This window comes from Haliotis cracherodii, unplaced genomic scaffold, assembly GCF_022045235.1.
Source record: "Haliotis cracherodii isolate W230 unplaced genomic scaffold, xgHalCrac1.p SCAF_13, whole genome shotgun sequence".
NCBI lineage: Eukaryota > Metazoa > Mollusca > Gastropoda > Lepetellida > Haliotidae > Haliotis > Haliotis cracherodii.
In genome coordinates, this window is record NW_027266268.1 from 34,916,688 (window position 1) to 34,941,279 (window position 24,592).

At 40.4% G+C, this 24,592-nt stretch overlaps 1 protein-coding gene and 1 pseudogene across 1 annotated transcript; both read right to left on the reverse strand.

The window, feature by feature from the left end:
* Window positions 1-3,952: 3,952 nt before the first annotated feature.
* Window positions 3,953-10,775, reverse strand: LOC139458639 (monocarboxylate transporter 4-like; annotated as a pseudogene).
* A 9,237-nt stretch (window positions 10,776-20,012) lies between these two features.
* On the reverse strand, window positions 20,013-24,389 carry LOC139458640 (monocarboxylate transporter 13-like). Its single transcript, XM_071240060.1, has 5 exons — window positions 24,182-24,389; window positions 22,849-22,992; window positions 21,405-22,187; window positions 20,507-20,557; window positions 20,013-20,188 (listed from the first exon to the last, which is right to left on the reverse strand). Exons 1-5 carry the CDS (start codon window positions 24,387-24,389, stop codon window positions 20,013-20,015), a joined length of 1,362 nt encoding a protein of 453 aa, XP_071096161.1.
* Window positions 24,390-24,592: the final 203 nt, after the last annotated feature.

Below are 24,592 nucleotides of genomic sequence, written 5' to 3' on the forward strand. Positions count from 1 at the left end.
TAAAAAGATCCTTTATAGATGCCACTTTGAAATATTTATCCCTTGTGAAGGAAAAATCAACACAGTTGAGCAGGACATGCTTGACGGAGACTCTCTCATCACAAGGGATACAAAATGGTTTAATAAATATTCTTGTGTATATATAGTATGGCCAATACGACATCGTCGCATTGTGACGTCTTCAAATATGGACTGACAACCCAAGTGGGTATAACCGATAGTTGGTTTAATTACATGTAACTTATTGATACCCACCTGGGTGTCCCACTTCTTCTGCATTAGATCTCGGGTGTAACATCTGATGACTGGCTTATAATCACTGTATGGTATCAGAAGTAGTGTCACAGATTTGTTGAGGACTGCTTTTGCGGCAGCATCAGCCATTGAGTTACCAACGATTTCAACATGGCTTGGGAACCAACAGAAGACTATTTCGTATGGGCTGGTAACAAGAACATAATGAAGTTCAATTATATCAAGTAAAATTGATGCTGACACGAATTATTTTAATAGCATGAAGTCAGGACGGAGAGTCTGAAAAAATAATGAATTGCTGATGTTAAGATTGTTTAAAAGATTCTGTTAAAATGGCCTTTGATGCCTTGAAGTGTTACCTGGTAATCTAGTTGATAGACTTCTGGGTCCAACGAGGAATAGACGGGAAGTGGTGGGAGGGGGCAAAATCGTTTCTGTCCGATTGTCGAAAATTGCGTTCGATTGCTTGGTCGTTTTGACCTTTGGTGGTGGTTAGGATGTGTCCTCGCACTTTGATAAAACACAATGAGTAAAATAACTGTGTCGAATGCGACACTGTGTCCAAAGGATCACAACTTCATCCTGACGACTTAAATATCAGTTGGTTGGTTGGTTTGTTGTCTTACGCCGCACTCAGCAATATTCCAGCTGTAAGACGGCGGTCGAATTATATCAGCAAAGGCATGATACCCAATCAAGGGTTGTATTGCATGAAGCTTATTAAATACTTGGTTATTCCACCTTTGCTGCAAAACATTTCCAAACATATTGGCATATAGCAGGTCAGTATATGGAAAAGTACCTCTCGATACTGATTTCTCAAGTGGAACTTTAGCCGCAGAATCTGCTTTAGAATTTCCTCTTATGCAAACGTGACTGGAAAGCCAACAAAAGATGATGTCTTTATTAACCACGGACAAATTTAAATGACATTTCAAAATTTCAGCTATAAAGGAGAAGTCAGTTCTACGGTTGTTGATTGACTGTAAACAGGAAAAACTTCAGCAAACATGATGAAACCGCTCTCCTTAGAGCGTTCAATAAATGTACAGAAACCCGATTTAATACAACCACAGAGTCCTCGTTTAGTTTATGTACGAAATGTAACCGCTATGAAATGGAAAATGAATACCGTTTTTTGTTAATTTGTCCTTTTTATAAAAGTAGTAGAGAAAATTTAATTCCAAAATGTTACCATGTGCAACCATCTGTCCCAAAATTAATCTGTCTTCTATTTACTTTTCTATTGTGTTATTAAAAAGCTGTCAATATATTTAAAACGACATTTACCTATGTAAATACAAATGTCAAAAAGATGAACGTTTGTTGTAAGAAAATTTATTATTATGTATATTTTCTTCCTGTAAGTGAACTCTGGGACATGTCGCCTTCATTCATGAATAAACTTCTTCTTCTTCAATGAGTGGCAAGCCGAGTAGAATAGACTTTGCCTCTGTCGTAAAACATCAGTTAATCGTAATGATAATGTATCAGTATGTGTAACAGCTGCAGCTGACACCTGTTGTTTATCGATTGGCGTATATGCGTGTATACATGTACATGTGTATATTGATGTTGAAATTATTTAACTTATTTCTTGGAAGCCTTGTTGATAGTATCGTAAGCAGTTAGTTTCTGTCTTTTTCAATTTTGTTAATTCCAAATTGACGTCAGGCTGTATTGACTGCCACGGTGGCAGTTTAGGCAGTTTGAAATCAGCAACTGCAGAAATACATTGATTTGCATTTGTAATATGTTCGTGACTACGGATGGTAAGTGGAGGACTTCAGTTCGATTTCATAGTATACGAATGTTAATAAGGAGGTTAACAATCGGTGTTAAATGCTGGATGGATGGATTGGAATAGAGTTTAGTAACGTATTGCAGTGCCAGTGTTATTCTTCTGATATCAAGACAATGTTCATTAGCTTCAACATATAGACTTTCAACAGGGGAAGTTCTAAATGCACCCAGACACAATCTAAGACCTTGATGGTGGTCGTAAATGTACAGTTAACGAGCTTACCCATATATGAAACAGCCGTAATCAAGTTTAGGTCGAATCAATGACTTGTTAAGATGGAGCAGAGTTTGTTGGTCTCCACTCCATTTAGCATTTGAATTAAGTATGTCAAAGTTTTAAAGCATGTAACTTTAACATTTTTATTATGAGGAATAAACGACAAATTATTGTCAAAGGTTATTCCTAAAAAATGGTCTTTTTAAACACTTTGATTGGAGTTTTGTCTGTAAATCAGGAGGAGTAACAGGGAACAGCGCTCTATCTTTGTTTTGGGCTGAGTGACCACTGGAATGACCACTAGTGCCTACATGGCCAGACACGTCCGTATCCATATCCTCAAGCAACCCATATCTGTTACAGAGTTGCACAGAATCTTTGAGTGCTTTGGTACTCGATCAGATTAAATTTGTTGTTTCTTGAATTTAACATTGATAGATTTGGTCTGTTCGATGTTCTGTTCTGTTTGTGTTGATGTTCTACGTCAGAATCTGGCTTTGGATGTCGCATGTTCTTCATCGGAGGAATCATCTAAGGCACCTTTTTTTTAGGGTGTGTGTGTGTGTGTGGGGGGGGGGGGGGGGGGGGGGAGCTAAGTCATGTAAGTGAGTATAAAGTCAGAAGTGATCACGCTAGCTGTTGTTCGATGGGTCAGCTTGCCTTACTCGAACTTACCCGTGTGGATGGGTTGGGGGTGGATGGGTGAGGTGGTCGTATGTTTGTGGCTTGTAGGCGTATGGCGGACCTTGGTGTTACGGGTCGGGTCGGGGTTCGGAGTGTGGTGTTTCTTGTTAAAACCGAGGCGTGGTATCTCAGTGGGCTACTAGCAGTATAAGACAAAAGCACACACGTTGCGGCGTAAGTGCTTTGCCTATGTTGCATGTGGCTTATCTATAACCTGTCCATAGTAAGTGGGGAACAACTAGTCTACACTTCCAAACAAGCTCTCCCCACCCCAACCCCACCTACCATACGGTTGTGGTTGTGGGGCATACATATGTAAAGACTATTATAGACTATGTCCATGTAGACTATGCTTGTCGTAAAAGGCGACTAACGGGATCGGGTGGTCAGGCTTGCTGACTTGGTTGATGCATGTCATCGATCCCAATTGCGTGGATCGATGCTGATGATATTAGTCACTGGATTGTCTGGTCCAGACTCGATTGTTTACAGACCGCCGTCATATAGCTGGAATATTGCTGAGTGCGGCGTTAAACAACAAACCAAACCAAACCAAAAACATATGTATTAATATTTGATAAAATACAACTTGTCTTAATGTGACATGAAGCGTCTAAAGCATATACATTGAAGGCCTCTCCACGCTCTTTAAATATACAAACATTAGAACTGGTGAATTATTTAATATTTTTTAATTGCCATTTCCTAATAGACAATAAACATGTGAATATCCGGGTTATTATCGGTCTTCAGCAAACTATTCTTGCTGTAAAAGGCGACTATGCTTGTCGTTAGAGGCGACTAACTGGATAGAGAGGTCAGGCTCGCTGATTTGGTTGATGCTTGTCATCATATCCCAATTGCGCGGATCGATGCTCATGATGTCAGTCACTTTATTGCCTGGTCCAGAGTCGATTATTTACAGATAGCCGCCATGTAGCTGGAATATTGGTGAGTGCGGCGATACACAACAAACAAACAAACAAACAAGCATCACGGACCGTGCGCCGGGTTGATGACAATAGCCTGTTCTTTGTGTACAAGTGTTGCCATAGTGATCTCAGCCTGAACCTCGGACTTCCCCAGTTTACATCCAGGTATCAGCAGAAACAGCAGGACGGCAACAAGCACGAACAACCCTTAAACAATGAGATATACGAACGAGAAAAAAAACACACATGAAAATACTCTGACGTCGAACAAAGAGGCATATGTCTAACAGGAAACGGAGAATTAATAAGACACTGAAGAGGACCACAGAGAGATGGAGGCATTTACTGACAGGGAACAGAGAGAGATGGAGACATGCACTGACAGGAAACAGAGAGATGGAGACATGCACTGACAGGGAACACAGAGATGGAGACATGCACTGACAGGGACCACGTGGAGATGGAGACATCCACTGACATGGAACAGAGACATGGAGACATCCACTGACAGGAAACAGAGAGATGGAGACATCCACTGACAGGAAACAGAGAGATGGAGACATCCACTGACATGGAACAGAGACATGGAGACATCCACTGACAGGAAACAGAGAGATGGAGACATCCACTGACAGGAAACAGAGAGATGGAGACATCCACTGACAGGAAACAGAGAGATGGAGACATCCACTGACATGGAACAGAGACATGGAGACATCCACTGACAGGAAACAGAGAGATGGAGACATCCACTGACAGGAAACAGAGAGATGGAGACATCCACTGACAGAGAACAGAGACATGGAGACATCCACTGACAGGAAACAGAGAGATGGAGACATCCACTGACAGGAAACAGAGAGATGGAGACATCCACTGACATGGAACAGAGAGATGGAGACATCCACTGACAGGAAACAGAGCGATGGAGACATCCACTGACAGGGAACAGAGACATGGAGACATCCACTGACATGGAACAGAGAGATGGAGACATGCACTGACAGGGAACAGAGAGATGGAGACATGCACTGACAGGGACCACAGAGATGGAGACATCCACTGACAGGGACCACAGAGATGGAGACATCCACTGACATGGAACAGAGAGAGATGGAGACATCCACTGACAGAGAACATAGAGATGGAGACATCCACTGACAGGGACCACAGAGATGGAGACATCCACTGACATGGAACAGAGAGACATGGAGACATCCACTGACAGGGACCACAGAGAGATGGAGACATCCACTGACATGGAACAGAGAGAGATGGAGACATCCACTGACAGGGACCACAGAGAGATGGAGACATCCACTGACAGGGAACAGAGAGATGGAGACATGCACTGACAGGGAACAGAGAGATGGCGACATGCACTGACAGAGAACAGAGAGATGGAGACATGCACTGACATGGAACAGAGAGATGGAGACATGCACTGACAGGGAACAGAGAGATGGAGACATGCACTGACAGGGACCACGGTGATTACAATGAGGACACAATAAGTGGCCACAATAGCACCCGTGTCATGGGAATTAGTGCATGTCAGACACCTGCATCAACACAGAAACTGTCAGTGAGAAGACAAAGAAAAAAAGAAAATAGAGACATTCTTGCTACTGGTGATACAACCCTACAGAAATCATCATACAAACGCCATGCCAAAGGTCAAATGTAATCCAGTGGTCGAAGTTATAGTTCCAAAACTGAAGCAATTCCTCTTCGAAGACACAGTGTGGATGCCCTCCAATTTCAGATCACAAATAATCACAGGATGGCAAGGGTTCATGTCTGATGTGACACATGGGGAATATATGCAGTCAAAGGTACTTTATTATGCAATGATACCACTCAATGCGCAGACAAACAACGCAGTCTATTCAACAATGATGTTTGTAGACAAGCAACGTCAGAAGGTTGGACATTGTTGTGCACTCCTCACGTTTGATCAGCCACTCTACGCCAAAGCTTACAAGATCAAAACGGAAAATCCTCACAATTTGGAACACATACAGCTTCGCCTTGGAGGATTTCATTAGCTGACGTCCTTTCTTTAATCTGGATGTAAGTCAATGCAATATACTGGATGAGAAGAACTATGGTCATGTGTGTATGCAAAGAACTCAATTCCAAAAATGCTTGATGGAAAGTCTTACCACAAAACTGTAAGAGCATGTGTTTTGATTTGTGCAGCACTTCATATTCTTCTCTTTGAACAGCCTCAGGAAGATGTCATGGATGAACATGGTGACAATCGTGAACACGAAAATGATTCTGTAGATAGTGGTTCTTTGTCAGATATTGAACACATTGCTAAAGATGTTTCAAATCGTGAAATTCAATTTGATGACTTTGAAGAAACAATGGATAAGATTGTGAACAAAGTTGACAAAGACAAAAGCATAACACCTACAGTCAAGGACATCAAAATTATGGATTCAATTCATGGATGTTGTCTCAACAAAGTGTATGTTCATTACAGCTGAAAGAACAGGTTATTGGCGCCTGCATTTGAAAGCTTCACAAAACATGCTTCCATGGTTTGCTGCGACAGGATATAACAAGTATGCCAAGTATTGTCGTCTATATATTCAAGATTTTGTAAATCCATACCCCGGTCTTCATAAATCACTAGAGGACGGCCTCTTTACAATTCATCGGAGTCAAAAGTTATTCTGGAATGGCACTTGGTCTGATATGGTGATAGAACAATCTCTCATGAGGTCAGGGAAGACAGTGCACAGACAAGATGGCTTCTATCAGCACACATTGATAGCTACTTGTGTTATTGTGAATGTTGACAGAACAGTCAATATAGGAAGTTCAATACAATCTCTAATTACAAACCATTCTTTTAGAGATGTTTCAGTGTAGAAAAGTCAACAAGTGGGGACATTTGACATCATGAAACGTGCAGTAACACTAACAAGTGGAGATAAACTTCGCATGATCACTTGAGTTGCATCAGCGACTTCTCACTGTTGCCAACACGATAGGACCACTATCTACATCTGTGTTCAGCCATGAACTTTCGTCTGTGGCACCTGCCTTGATCCATGATCACGGTAGCATGAGAAAATCAACGAACTCAACTCGCCAAATGCATAATGAATATGACTTCAAATGTTGAAACTGATGTACCATCAGTATCAACAGTCTTTGATGGATGTGCGTTACTTCAACAGTTGAAATGGCCAAAGGTTGGGACAATGTTGGACGTATGTGAAATATTCCTCTCTACGATTCATTACAGGTCATCTACGAATTATGAGGTAACTGGTGTGTTTGACAGTTATGATGTAACAACAACAAAAGATCAGGAACAGAAGCGCAGAAAGCTCTCAAGAACTGCAATGGCTGATGTTGTGCTGAAGTCAAATACTCCAGTTCCATGTTGCCAACAAGAATAACAATCAACAAACAGTTAATCGTATGTGTTTTAGTAAGCCACGCAGGGGATGAAGGGGACGCTGTTGCTGTTATTGTTCAAAGAGCTGTGGAGTTGGCAGAGAAACATGAAACCGTCCATGTCATTTATGATGACACTGACATTTTCGTCCTTCTGATACATCATGTGGATTCCCAGAGCAATGTTTACATGAAGACAAGATCAAGAACTATGTCAATATAAGAAGCAAAACGTTGCCGAGGAGAACACTTGTGCCACAATCTTCCTTTCCTTCATGCAGTATCAGGTTGTGATACAACATCTTCCTTCTTCGGCTTTGGTAAATCTAAACATCTGAATTCACTTCCACAAAGCAATTACATGAGAAAGTCACAGATTTTGGAGAATCATCTGTTCCTCTCCAAGTTATCAAAGAAGTGGGAGAACAGTATGTCCGAGTATGGTGGGGAACAAAACGAGAAACTTGATGGGTTGAGATTCAAAATAAAGTTTTCTTGTAAATCATCAAAAAGACTCTGCACATCCTGTAGTTGTGTCAAAATGGGGATTCAATGCAGGATTCAATGCAGCATCCACTGCAAATGTGAAAGTAACTGTGAGAATAGACAGGACTTCAATGCAGAATATGAAAACTACTAATAGACTTTATATCATGTTAATTGTGCTCTCATAGGTGAAATTTGCATGTGTTCTTTGTAAATGTACTTTACATTGCAATGTATCAGTATATATATACATGTATGTCCCTTACAAATTCATAATTATGATAGTATGAAAGTAGTATTGGGGAAATAGCATGTAACATTGTAATGTGTTATGCATGAATGTATTTTTTTAGAAATGTATCTACATACATATAAGACTTCTAATAATTTCAATAATATTCATAGTTCCAGTTCATTTAGCACACTCAAACATCGCATATGGTAAGCAAAAAAGTTTGTCTTTTTATGTGCGTTTCATTAAAGATGAAAACTGAAAAAAACATCTGTTGTTATCCTTTTATCATCCAAAATTGCTTTGCAGACCACTGTGACATCATTGCTTACCATGACGTCACAATCAAATGACATCACTAATGGCTCTGCTACTGAAGCTGTTAGCAGTTCTTACTGTCTACAAACTGAAAAAGTAGGAGGAATGATGTTGGATGATAAATAAAATCTCACCCTCGTGTCTTTTGATATCAAATATATCCACACTCATTGACAAAAGTGGAAAAAAATGATACGTAGATTATTAGATAATAATAATAATAATGATAATAATAATAATAAACAAAAATATATAATTATATCAACAGTTCTTGCCGACAGTCAAAGAATTCAGGGAGGATACAAAAGTTATTGATATATTTTTAAAATTAACAGACATAATTGTTAACTTAATGATAAAAACTATTCATAAAGACATGTAAATATAAATTCTTTCATTTTTGAACTTTGTAAGTCTTAATGAGTGCATTAAGATTTGTGTAATATAGTGATTTGATAACACGTTTGTCGCAATTTGGCCGAATGCAGGCACATGTATAGGTTTGATAGGCCTATTTTCAAATAGCGTAGAAAATTTTGCTCAAGTCTGAATTTGTCTTGGTTCCGTGTGTACCACAACTGTACCTTAAGGAAAACAGAAAACATGACATTGGGTTGCTCCGTAAAATGTCCGGGTTTTTACCATTAATACTGGCCTATGTGTGCATATTCTTCATCAAATAGTAATAAAGCAACTTGTAGAATATTCACTGATGATATTAGGGTTGCAATGAAGTGAGGTCATAATTTTAAGAACGTTACGACACTATTGTCATTAACTCTTGTCATAAGCAATACAAGACATAATTCGCTTTTTTGCATGGCATTTTGTGTCGCATATTGGACATTACAGACGATAGACCGAATTTAAATATGTCCTTAAAGAGTGAATGAGTGAATATGGTTTTACGCTGCTTTTAGCAATTTTCCAGCAATATCACAGCAGGGTGCACCAGAAATGGGCTTCACACATTGTACCCATGTCTGGCTACCTGACCGCCGCTGTCGTTAGAGAACTCCAGATACATGACAGCTCGAGTTGCGCAGGGAACAGAAAACCACACCAATATAGGACGCCATAAACGACCAGCATATGTGCTGTGGACCGATTCTAATCCCAGAGGTAATATTCCAACCCTTTCTAATGGCGCGGCTATAGGATTGAAACTGGGTCAGCCGATACCCAACACTGATGTTATATTTTCACGTAAATTTTGTAATTATCGTATCGGTTTCCTTACGGTCAAATTGTACCTGCAATTATTGGTCCCACAAGGATTCCGATGCTTCCCCACATCACGATCCCCCGAACACTGTAGACAATCTCTCAACACCAACACCAACACAGTGGAACAACTAGTGGCGTTAACGGGACCAGGCTTGCTCCCTAGAAAAGTGACACCAGTATCTGATATATCATGATACCAACATAGTCCTTTGCATACAGTGGCATAAATATGATGACCAGTCCTTCTAAGGCCTGAGTACTGAAAAACACCATCTGGGGGTCCACAGATGTTACACAAAACTCCACACAGTACCCGGGCTATAGATATCACAATTCCAAAGGTAGTATACAATCCTAGGAGAAATGTTGGAGGGATGTGAAGTGATTCAGCAATATGCTGGAAAATGAAGAACTTGAATTCCTAAGCCTACCATCTGCAATCCATAATTGGTACACATTATCCACCATCTTGCATCTCTGAGAAACCATAGACATGTTTCCGGTTTACGACTTTCAACACGTCTCCGTTTACGACGTGTACAGCTATATATATATAAAGGTCGTTGGTGTACGTTTTGTTGGGAAATATAAAGACCCGATTACACAGTACTGAAGACTACAACATGCCAATGCAATAATAGCTATTCTCCACCCATAAACATCAATCAACCATATCACGAGGAATGGTCCTGAAGCAACGCCCAAACCACAAGCGGCGAGTGAGATTCCGTTGGCCAAGGGTTGTTGATGGATGAAATAATGGCCGAGTATTACGTTGAGTGGCGTGTATGCCAAGCCAAAATCAGCTCCTGTAGTATCAGGGTGTAAAGACACGATATTATAGCATCACTGGTTTATGGTGATTCATAGTGCAATCGACTCTGTTTTAGCAGTGATTGTTCATGGAACAAACATAAAAAAGTGTCACAGGCCCTGTAGCTCACCTTGATATGTGGTTAACAGTTTCATTGATAAATAACTTATCTTTCCTCCTCAAATTAATATCCCCTACTCTTTTAAACATAGAATATTTGGCTCTAACTTTTGTAAATTACTTTCACATGCTCCACCACAAATACAAGTCAAGTGAAATGTACAAGTGGAGTTCACCATACACTTGTCCCATTCCACTTGCACAAACCGATCTTAGAGCGATTGTAAGACGGTTTGGATCGATTAAAAACCCACCTTTGTCACGCGTCATTGGTTACGGTGTAGTTATCTCCCTTGCAGCACCAGGCAGACGATACGTCGTTGCATATTGTTGATCTGTCAGTCAGAATATTCTTAAGAAAAGATAACAAGAAGAACCAATTTCTCCGAGCAAGAGCTCACTGTGCTCACAGACGAGGTGTCATGTAATAACGATGTCTTGTTCGCCCCATTTTCCCCCGATCGTGACGAATAAGCGAGAGGCGGACCTGTGGGAATACATCGGAAGAACAATGTACAATTTTGAAATACCATGTATTTACTAATTGAAACGGAAACATTTATGGATAACTTTAAATAGCGGGATCGTATTTCTACAGTTCTTCATGAGATTGTTTTCAGGTAATTTTTTTAAAAGAAGACCCTGAAACACTATTCGTCATCACATTATTGCCACTTTGTTACACTACCATGTTTACGTTTATGTTTAGGATCAGTGGCGTCGGCTCGAGCAAACGGAATGGGGCGGATGTTAGAAAGAAATGGAACGAACTCAAGTAAGTCATAATTAAGTACTGATTATGATGTATTTATAATTTAATACTGAGAATGGAAAGTACTTTGCTGGTATATCCGTATATATTGTCGTGATTAACTTTTTGTATTTCGAGTGATGTGTGACAGAAAATGTGCGAAGGTTCACCATTAAGGTCAGTGTCCGGCACAGAACATGTCTTGATATAATACAAAAAATATTATCTGAGAACTAAGTCAGTTAAGAAAGAAAAATGCAAGGATTTGATTCCATAATGAATTAATAAAATGTATCTGTCACACAAACACGGTAAAAATCACCTACATGGTCACACATTTGACATTTTATTCAGACATCAGTAGTACTTAAGTATCAGAAATAACTGCCTGACTTACATGTAAGGCGGTAATTATGTTTGTTAAACATACATAATAAAAATATTAACATAACCAAAAGGGTGTCTGTAAATATTTGCATATGCATGTAAAATAAAAAAAATAAACATAACCAAAAGGGTGTCTTTAAATATGTGCATATGTATGTATTAATAACCTAATATTGACAATATTGGTGACAATACAGATGTCACATGAGGAAGAAGGCACAAACAACTGAGATTTGTTGGTTTGTTTTGTTGTTTAACGCCGCTCTCAGCTGTATTCCGGCTATATGACGGCGGTCTGTAAATGAAGTCAATCAGACAATCCAGTGATTGACATACTGAGCATCGATCCACGCATTTGGGATACTATGATATGCATCAGCCAGGGCCTGACCACCCGATCCAGTTAGTCGCCGTTTCCGGCAAGCATGGGTTGCTGAAGACCTATTCTAACCCGGATCTTCACGGGTCTAAACAACTAAGAGGGAGTTGAGCGAAACAGGAGGAGGCCAACTCCTCTTTCCGATTTGGAACATGAGGTATATATACACATTTTCTATATATACTATACAAGCATGGTAATTATTTTTTAAGTTTGTTCAAAGATTATTTTGATAACAATAGTGCAAATATTTCAAGGCCAGTTGAATGATGGTTGATATTAATATCATGTTTTTAAAGCTTCCTACATCAATTCAATAATTAAGGAAATATATAATTGGGGAATAATTATATATTTGGTAACTTCATGACAATATTACATCAACTTCTATTTTTAGGTTGTATGTTTCATACCTACCTGCCAAATCGATGGTATTCCTGGTGGCCTTGAGAGTGGTTGTTTGGCGGTAAGTGCAAAACATATTTTAACTGTTTCATTTGAAAATGCAATTTGATTTTTGAAACAACTGGATACTCACATCAAAATAACCCAATTAACGTCTAATGTAAATAATTAATTGTTGCCCAATTTCTTGTTGTGAATAACATGTTTAAAGTTTTACTTTCCTGTGGATGTCCCCGACAGCTTTGATGTCCCTGACAGTCAAGACCCGTTCATCACAATTGAGACAGAAAGCTCTCAATCAATGCTTCCACAGGTGATCGAAATAAACAGATTGTATTTACATTGTTCATTTAATGTAACATACTGATTTGTTTCATAATCACAACATATTTCTTTTGTGTTTAGAGAACAACTGCAGGTTGGTTGGTTTGTTGTTTAACGCCGCACTCAGCAATATTCCAGCTATATGACGGCGGTCTGTAAACAATCGAGTCTTGACCAGACAATCCAGTGATTGATATCATGAACATCGATCCACGCAATCGGGATTGATGACATGCATCAACCAAGTCAGCGAGCATGACCACCCGATCCCGTTAGTCGCCTTTTACGACAAGCATAGTCGCCTTTTACGACAAGCATGGGTTGCTGAAGACCTATTCTACTCCGGAATCTTCACGGGTTTAATCTAATTCTGAATCGATGCATTGTCATAAAACGAGTTCTTATGTAAGGCAGTCAGAATCCATGAGGCATATTCAGATATCAATCACTGGATTGTCTGGTCCAGACTCGATTATTTACAGACCGCCGTCATAAAGCTGGAATATTGCTGAATGCGGCGTTAAACATCAAACCAACCAACCAACCAATTGCGTGGATCGATGCTCATGATATCAATCACTGGATTATCTGGTCCAGACTCGATTATTTACACAGACCGCCGTCATTGCCGAGTACGGCGTCAAACAACAAACCAATAAAAACACACCCGAAGAATAATGAAGACAATCTTGAAAAAGATGCAAATATAGAGTCTATTTGTAGAGTTGGAAGGTTTGCAACATTGCTGAAGTACATGTCAAGTGAGGTATGAGTCATAGCTAAGACCGTAGCTGCAGTTACAGACTAATTGTACCACAAAAAAAACAGTACAATAACGATGTAAACTATATTTCTACAACTAATACGGTGCAAACGTTTGGCTTAGCGTTACAGGATCATCACAGTTGATACCCTTGAACAAACGAACAACAACAATTTCATTGGCAACTTTGGTCTGAAAACAATCGAGTATGGTTCAGAAAATCCAGTGATCGATTGACATCATGAGTATCAACCCACACAATCGGGATGCAATGACCTAAATCACCTGATCCCGTTAGTCGCCTTTCACGTTTGGTTTGTTTGTCCTCTTCTACCCCGGATCACAGGAAGATTTGCTATCCTGCAAATGAATGGAGTTTCGTAGATTTTGACCTAATACTGTCCAATCTGGACAATTCTGGTGACTATATTGACACAAACGTCTTCAGAAATGTTTTGACATCGACAAATATTTCCTACATACAAAAAAGCTCGTAAGATGAGATTGTCAAAAATTGCATTGACAAACATGTAGGACACGCCCCCTTAGAGGCAAAAGCTTGCCGCAGAGAACCTCTGAACCTGCTAAAGTACTAACAAACACATTTGAAGTTCATTACTTGTATTTGTCAGAGTACATGAGACAGTTTGAGAAAGAGTCTGCCCAACCAAATACTTTAATATACACAATGACATTTTTTACTATCATTTGCCAACTGGAGGAAGTCTGAGACTCGTGAAGATCTGACTTGGTTGATGCATGTCATCGATCCCAATTGCGTGGATCGATGCTTATGATGTCCATCACTGGATTGTTTGGTCCAGACTCTATTTTTGAGATAGCTGGAATAGTGCTGAGTGAGGCGTAAAGCAACAAACAAAACTGCAACGGTGATCCGTGTAAAAGAATGCCTCCAGGTTCGAGGAGCAAGCTTATAAAATGGTGCATGGAAAACGCGAAATGGAACTCAAAACAGAGTTGCAGCTAGGGAATCTGCAAACGAAAGTGCTGAATTGCAAAGGGACAATGAAATCCAAACCAATGGCGTGGATCGATGCGCGTGATATCAATTACTGGATTGTCTGGTCGAGACTCGATTATTTGATCATATATAGCTGGAATATTGCTGAGGGCGAGGTTAACAAACAAATAGAACAAGCGAAGGAAGTCCAAGCACTTTTTGTGACAACTTATTTGTCATACCCTTGCTTCATGTTTTTGAGGGGCTGTGGGGTAGTCCAGTGGATATAAAGCGTTCGCTCTTCACTCAAAATCCCCACATGGGTCCAATGTCTGGGACCCGTGAAGATTCCGGGGTAGAATAGGTCTTCAGCAATTCATGTTTGCCGTAAAAGGTGACCATGCTTGTCGCAAAAGGCGACTAACGGGATGGGTTGGTCAGACTCGCTGACTTTGTTGATGCATGTCATCGATCCCAATTGCGTGGATTGATGCTCATGATTTCAATCAAATCAATGCTTGTCGTCAGATGCGACTAATGGGATCGGGTGGTCAGGCTCGCTGACTTGATTGATGCATGTCATCGTATCCCAATTGCTTGGATAGATAATCATGATGTCAATCACTCGACTCAGACTCGATTCATCATATCATCATCACACATCACCCTCATACACAACACTAACACACACATCACCAGCACACACATCACCAACACACACACCACATCGCCAACACTCATATTGTATCATCACACACATCACCAACGCACATACGATATCATCACCAACGCTCATATTACCAACACACATATCATCAACCCACACATCACCAACACACATATCATCAGACATCACCAGTACACATATCATATCACCGGCTCACATCATCTACACACACATCACCAACACACATATCATCAACACACATCACCCTCATACACATCATCAGACATCACCAGTACACATATCATATCACCGGCTCACATCATCTACACACACATCACCAACACACACATCATCAACACACATATCACAAACACACATATCATCACACATCACACCCACACACATCACCAACACACATATCATATCATCGCCACACATCACTAACACACATATCATCATCACACACATCACCAACAACCGTCATCATCACACATCACCAACGCACACATCATCACAACACACACACATCAGACATCACCAATACACAAATCATCATCACATATCATCAGCACACATATCATATCATCACACACATCACCAACACATACCATCATCACCAACAACCATCATCATCACACATCACCCTCATACACATCACCAACGCACACATCATCAGACCTCACCAATACACATATCATCATCACATATCACCGGCACATATCATCTACACACACATCACCAACACACATATCATCAACACACATATCATCACCACACATCACCCTCATACACATCACCAACGCACACATCATCACAACACACACATCATCAGACATCACCAATACACAAATCATCATCACATATCATCACCAACACATATCATATCATCACACACATCACCAACACATATCATCATCACCAACAACCATCATCATCACACATCACCCTCATACACATCACCAACGCACACATCATCAGACCTCACCAATACACATATCATCATCACATATCACCGGCACATATCATCTACACACACATCACCAACACACATATCATCAACACACATATCATCACCACACATCACCCTCATACACATCACCAACGCACACATCATCACAACACACACATCATCAGACATCACCAATACACAAATCATCATCACATATCATCACCAACACATATCATATCATCACACACATCACCAACACATATCATCATCACCAACAACCATCATCATCACACATCACCCTCATACACATCACCAACACACACATCATCAGACCTCACCAATACACATATCATCATCACATATCACCGGCACATATCATCTACACACACATCACCAACACACATATCATCAACACACATATCATCACCACACATCACCCTCATACACATCACCAACGCACACATCATCACAACACACACATCATCAGACATCACCAATACACAAATCATCATCACATATCATCACCAACACATATCATATCATCACACACATCACCAACACATATCATCATCACCAACAACCATCATCATCACACATCACCCTCATACACATCACCAACACACACATCATCAGACCTCACCAATACACATATCATCATCACATATCACCGGCACATATCATCTACACACACATCACCAACACACATATCATCAACACACATATCATCACCACACATCACCCTCATACACATCACCAACGCACACATCATCACAACACACACACCATCAGACATCACCAATACACAAATCATCATCACATATCATCACCAACACATATCATATCATCACACACATCACCAACACATATCATCATCACCAACAACCATCATCATCACACATCACCCTCATACACATCACCAACACACACATCATCAGACCTCACCAATACACATATCATCATCACATATCACCGGCACATATCATCTACACACACATCACCAACACACATATCATATCATCACCACACACACACACACATCACCAACACACATATCATACCATCACCACACACACACACACACATCACCAACACACACACACACATCACCAACACACATATCATATCATCACACACATCACCAACACACATATCATACCATCACCAGCCAGGAGTAATAGGAGACACCAGCATCCCAGGCGATACAAACAGAAATGTTGGATGAATTGAGGAATACACCAAATACACCAGGGGCTGTGAATGAAGCAAACGTAAGTGCAGAAACTGTTGTTAAGTACCATGAGTATCTAGTATCTGTTGATGGTGTTGTGGCTTTAAGTGAATGCTAAACTTGGATTTATATCTGCACTCGGCCACTGACCATTAAGTGGATGGGGGTGTTCCTGGTGTACCATCTTTTGTATTCGACGTGACGCATGATACTACAATAGTTACCACACTCGTTCATCTGTCTCTGAATGAATATTGAAACATGTTTCCATCAAACACCGGCATATATATATTATTGTTAGAATACTGGTAAAACGTTGTTATCCCCCACCCAACCAACTTGGCGGAGGATATAGGAATGGGTTCAGTCCGTCCGTCCGTGCGTGTGTTCGTCCCGAAATAGTTTCCGGAGCATAACTCAGAAACCGTTAAATATTTCTATATGAAACTATGCATGTCTATCAGACACATGCTGAATTGTAACATTTTGCTATTTATGAATTTTAGAATTTTCTATTTTTTAAGGTTTCCATGGCAACAAGTTGGACTTAGGTTCTATAGGGTAGAGTTCGTTTCCGGAGCGTAACTCAAAAACCGTTAAATGCTTTCCTACAAAACTTTGCATGTCTACTAGGCACATACTGAACTGGTGCCTTTTGATATTTAGCACTTTTATAAATTTTTATTTTTTACGTTTTCATGGCAACAAGTTTTCATGGCGACTTAGAAAACAATAAGGGTAGGGTTCGAATCCGGATGAAGATTTCCACATCTATCAGACACATGCTGAATTGTTGCCAATATTTAGAAATTTGTATTACTGGGCATAATTATACCCCTGTTTACGAAGTTAATCGGGGGTATATAGCGTTCCGTTCGTCCGTCCGTCCGTCCGCCCTTTCGTCCGAGCTTTTGTACGGCCCATAACCATGCACCATAGCTTCACCAAACTTGCTACACACATTTACCACATTGAGTACTTGTGCCTTTTGCTAGTTTGAAGATTCTGAATTTTTTAACATTTGCCGTGTCCATGGAATCATGTTGAAACATAAATTTTGGGTAGAGTTTTTGTACGATGATTACAATATTATGTTATAATATTACTTGCTCCATTAACCACTATGATTGTTTTTTTAAATCTTTTATAAGATTCTGAAAGTTTTCTCTGTTGCTGTTTTCATGGAAACATGATGGAATTTAGAAATTTTGATGACTGCTTTTGTATAGCTAATATATTTTCCAAAATTGTTTCCACACATGTAGATCATCATAAGTATCTGTGCTTTGTGTTAGTTTGAATTTATGCATTCTTTACCACATCTGTTAAGGCTAGATGGAAAATATTAATTTATTGATTTTCTTATATGAGATTGTTCCATTTTTATGTGTTTTAATATCAACAATTTTTGGTCCTTATGATAATTATTCTTATGTAACTCCTCAATCAATTTTTTATTCAAGGGTGTTCATGGTGATCTACTTCCTTGTAGTGAACACTTGTAACATGGGAGATTTCTTGTTTCCAGAAATATTTCCTTGTCAAACATTGCATGTCTATATATAAAGCACATACTGAGCAGAACTGGTCTCATTTGAAATTGAGGAGTTTTAGACATGTTTATTTTAGAATTTCAATTGCAGTTACATGGGCTAGAGAAATATTGGGTCAGTTACCTGGTTTGGGACCATAACGTGTTAAAATGGGCGGGGGATATAGATGACTTCGTCGACTATACGCTTGTCTTCAATTTGATATTGCCTCTTCAGTTGAATGTATATATGGCATATATTCTAAATACCTGCTTTAGATTTATTCAGTATTTTTTATTCTTTCAGAAATGTGGATCAAGGCAAAACCAAAGAAAGAAGAACATTGGCAGCAAAACTGGTTCGTTTTCAAAACATTTTGTAAACGTTGTAACCATTTGTGTTCTGACAAGGTTGCTAAAACGTTTCCGGGATCATGCACTTCCAGTGAAAAAAACGTTTTCAAAGGCATTTCTTGAATATTTTACAAAAACATTTTTGAAACGTTATAATGAAATGTTCAGAGAAAAATGTTTCTAAAACGTTTCTGAAACCATACAAAATCAGGTTATTAAAACGTTTTCATATATAATATTTTGCTGGAACATTTTTGAAACGTTATAACCATATGTTTACGGAAAATGTTTTCTAAAACGTTTCTGGAACCATACAAAATCACGTGAATAAAACATTTTAAAAACATTTCCGGAACATTTAATTAAAAGTTTTAGGGATGTTTTCATAACATTTATGTGTTTGCTAGGAATACATGTTTTACGTCTTATATTAATTTCGTCTCGGTATGGCTTCACTATTGCCATATGTCAAATCCGGACTCGCCCACTCAATTTTGTATCCTCTTGTTTGTTTATTTGTTTCTTTGTTGTTTAACGCCGCAATCAGCAATATTCCAGATATATGACGGCGGTTTGTAAAATAATCGAGTCTGGACCAGACAATCCAGTGATTGACATCATAAGCATCGATCTACGCAATTGGGATCGATGACATGTATCAACCAAGTCAGCGCGGCCTGACCACCCGATCGCATTAGTCGCCTTTTACAGAAAGTATGGGTTGCTGAAGACCTTTTCTACCCCGGATCTTTACGGATAAAACACACACACACATCGAAGTAAAAAGGTGACTGCATTTCTATTCTGATTACGAAGTAGAAATATGTTCACTTTCCCCCTCCATGGAAGTTTCTATCGTAATAAACTTGTCCTCATTTATCGGGCTCTGTTGGATGTCCCGCTTCTCTGAATCCGTGATCTTTAGCTTGTTATCAAGAATCGGAATCAGCAATAGCAGGAAAGCACTGCTTATCACAAGGATTCCTGAAATGAGAAGGGAGGGTCGCGTAAGTTCTTTGAATTTGTCATTTCATTGAAGACACGTCACCTGGTCAATGTCAATATACATGTAGATGATGTGATTAGGCACGATATATGGTACAGGAATAAAGCTGTAATCGCTTACGCCAATGTAACAATGTCCCATACCACGTCCATGGTGGTCAGATATCTAACACGCTATAGTTGCATCCCATTGCTGTGCCAGGATCCAATGAAACATCTACTTTAAATGACAGACATTTTCTGACAAACATGTACCGTTGAAAGAATATTTGTTTCATGCAGGCGGTGATTACTCACCTCCTATGTGGAATCCCATTGTATATGAAGATGATACGTCAAAGATACGCCCTGAAAGAAACGTGCATGTTAAAGTGGAGTTTACAGCACAGGAGTGCGTATCTAAAAATAGACGCCCTCATGCATATTCATGACCATCTCCACACGCGAGCTCGCGTGCAGAGATGGTCATGAATATGCATGAGGGCGTCTATTTTTAGATACGCACTCCTGTGCTGTAACCCACAATATGACTATTTATGACCATACAGTATACAACACGGGCTTCTAGATCACCAACAACGAAAGTGGGCCCACTATACTAGGCACCATGGGAACTCGCGGTACATCGGCCACGTGGGGGCATGGGTGGCCAAGTCGTCTTAGGCGCCGCGATTCGTTGTGCAGATTTGCGTCCCTTGAGCACGCCAGAAACCTATGATTGTGGGTTAAAATCCCGGTTCGCCCCGATTATGTTTCTAGGTTTGTCAGCACCATATCCATGCTCGTGGGTTTCACCAAAGTGGTAAACGTCTGAGACCTGCATCACTTCGGGCTTTCCTCCCACATTGACACGCCGCGATATAACTGGAATACTGTTAAAAGCAGCGTTAAACCTAACTCACTCACTCACTCACATCTGCCGCGTACACCGTTACCCAGCCGGATGCGTCATGGCATAACAATGGCATAAGTTGTCCGAATAATTCACAAATGACCAGAAAATATATAAGGTCTCTTAGTTGGCTTAATGATATAGTCGGAATCGTACAATAAACTCTGCCTTCAGGATCGCTTAGGTGGAGTTTACAGTAATTTTCACTGATCATTACAAAGGTTGCTTCATGCTGATTGGCTCTATTGCTGTCACGGTTTGCACGTGCAGTGATGGTAGGATGGTTATTAAAAAGAAATGTACCTGCAATAACAGGGCCTATGAGGTACCCTAGTCCTCCCCACAGCATGATCCACCCGAACACTGTGGCTAGTTTGTGCACGCCGAACAGTCTCACAGCCAAAGGCGTCAGGGGGACAAACGACGCTCCATAGAATAGCGACATCAGGACTGTGTACACCATGAGCCCTGGGAACGAACTCGCATAAAAAGGCATAAACAGAATGAATATTCCATACAGACTTTGTGTTGCAAACATGAACATTAACAGGTCCACACCGTCATCATTACAAACACAACCTCCAAGTAACCGCGAAACGGACAAAACAACACCGAAGGCTGTACCCAAAGGAGGCATGTCACGCAGTGGTACACCGCATGATTCTGCATATGCTGGAAAGTGTACCAGCTGAATTCCTAATCCTACCATCTGTAGGCCATAGTTTACACACAGGATCCACCAAAAGGGATGACAGAGAAACCACAAATTGGACTGTCCAAACCTTCTGTTCTTAATTTCGTTGTCTTCCTTCTGCTCTTTTCTGCAACAAGGAAGACGCGTTCTCTTTAGGTCCAGAGGGAAGTACAAGCATCCTATGATGCACAACTGACATGTCAAACACGCTACTGATGCCATAGCAGCCCTCCAGCCCCATGACTCCAGCACCCAGGCAACCAGGTAGGCCCCAACTCCGAAACCAATGCCACATGATGCGATAGCTATACCATTAGCCATTACTCGTTTCTTGTGAAAATAGTAGCCCAAAATAACGTTGAGAGGGGTGTAGGTGATTCCGAAGCCTGCTCCTGTGAATACACATTTCTCAGTAAAGATTGGGGAATGACTGAAAGCGACTGAAATGTTTTGGCAACGGTGTAAGGTTGTCGGTCACTATTTCGAGAAATATCACTTGACGCTTTATCTTTGGTTTGGTTTGTTTGCTGTTTAACGCCGCAATCAGCAATATTCCAGCTTTATGACGGCGGTCTGTAAATAATCGAGTCTGGACCAGACAATCAAGTGATTGACATCATGAGCATCGATCCACGCAATTGGGTTCGATGACATGCATCAACCAAGTCAGCGAGCCTGACCACCCGATCTGGTTAGTCGCCTTTTACGACAAGCATAGTCACCTTTTACGGCAAGCATGGGTTGCTGAAGACCTATTCTACCCCGGAATCTTCACGGGTCGACGCTTTATCTAATAAGGCAAGTTAGGGCTTGGGTTTACCTTGCAACCTATAAATCAGACATGATGTACAAGCCCTGTACCAATCTAGGCCAACGTTGCCCGTGTTATGTTTGTTTTCATGCATACGGTTCCATTTCGAAGATAAGAGGAACAGGAACATGTTACTAATTTTTACAATTATTTTAAATGATTCAGCACTTTTTTCATATTTTAGCTAGAATATGTGGTCGAATATTTCGTTTCGTTCAACGCTCGTAGTTTTAGTAGCGCACCTGCTATGAGGCTGTATACAACCATGAGATGCAGCAGGTTTGTTGCGAAGCTGCCGATGAAGAGGCCGAGGGACAAGATGACGCCACCCGCCATCATGGCCGCTCTGACGCCGAACACATTACACAGCAGCCCCGACGCAGGTCCTGGGGTGAGATGAAACGCAAAGTGTAAAAAGGAAACACAATATTCCCCACAAACAACTATACGTGACACTTTCAACAGATCCTGAAACACGTGGAAATAAAGGCGACAAAAAATACCAAAATCATAAGAAATCTCTGCGAAAAATGTGCACGGTACGATTCCGACTATATCAGTTTCTGAGTCATAATCAAATCGTGATGTTTGTAACACAACCTGATACAACATCTAATACAGGTGTTGCATGTAGTTATACGCCATTTGTGTCGCACTATTCCAGCAATACCACGGCAGAGATCTTCAGAATGTGCTTCACTTATTGTTAGGTGAGGTGAGCTGAAATTGGGTTAACGTCGCGTCCTGACCACCCGATCCCGTTAGTCGCCTTTAACGACAAGCATAGGTTGCTGAAGACCTATTCTACCCCGGATATTTACGGTTAAAAGCAACAGGGTACGGACACACGATACTGTTGGACCCCGGCCTCTATTACTTGAGATAGAACGGACTTAATCGGATCGGGTTATCGTGCTTTGTGACTTGATTGATTGTGTATTATCATACTGCGACGAAATGTATTGCCAAACATTCTTTGAATAATGTAGTAACTGCAACTTTGCATTTTGTAACCTGTAATTGTAGATATAATTATTTGAATATGCCTAACAACAATGACAACAAAAAGTACTTTTCTAAGAATATAAGCGTCCGCAGTGATGCGGCCATAAAATCGGCTTTTTCAATCATAGGGGGTTTATTTTGATTTGACAAATGCATGGTAGAATAGTGTGCAAGCGTTTATAATACAATGTGCTTGAATGAAATGATTGCGTAAAACAACAAACCAAATAAAAAACTTAAGCTTCAAGGATAGTGAGTGAGTAGTTTTACGCCGCTTTTAGCAATATCCCAGAAATATCACGGCGGGGGACACCAGAAATGGGCTTCACACATTGTACCCATGTCTGGAAACGAACCCGGGTTTTCTGCGTGACGAGCGAACGCTTTAACCACTAGGCTACCCGAACGTCATGCTTCAGGGATATCAATGATCTGATATCGTCTAATAATATAGAGAAAATATATAGACTATGTCGGTTTGGTGAAAAACATTGAAATTATTCTGACACGCAGAAAGATGAACCTTATGCTTGTTCTGGTGTTTCACCAAGACAAGAAAACTAGTCGTACCCATTGTCAGCTGTAGCGACATGAAGATGGAGGACACGAGGCTGATGAAGCCATTACTGCCGGGGAATTGCTTCAGGAACTCTGTCTGGAAATACCCCGTGGAAAATGCCACGGTACCAGTGATGACCTGACCCAGCGACGTTGCCACTAGCACCACCCAGGCCCAGCCCTTGTCAACATCCTTGTGCTTAGTGTAGTCCTTTTCCATGATGAGTTCCTTGAACAGCTAAAACTGCAAATATGAAAGCGTCGTTATTTTCTGTATATCGTCATTACGAAATAAGAACGGCGGAAACTTCATTAAAACTGATCAATCAGTGTGACACTTGAAAATACACGGTTAATTTCAGCCTACATATCATAAAACGCACGTGGTACTTATTCGGTGAACCTGTTATCTCTTTGTGTGGG

Excerpts from the sequence above, each read along its gene's own strand:
- LOC139458640 (XM_071240060.1), bottom strand. The coding sequence starts at position 24,389 with ATGGAAAAGGACTACACTAAGCACAAGGATGTTGACAAGGGCTGGGCC. Across the intron at positions 22,188-22,848 it reads TGTATACAGCCTCATAGCAG|GAGCAGGCTTCGGAATCACC; the intron begins GTGCGCTACTAA and ends GTGTATTCACAG. Across the intron at positions 20,558-21,404 it reads CATAGGCCCTGTTATTGCAG|GGCGTATCTTTGACGTATCA; the intron begins GTACATTTCTTT and ends CGTTTCTTTCAG.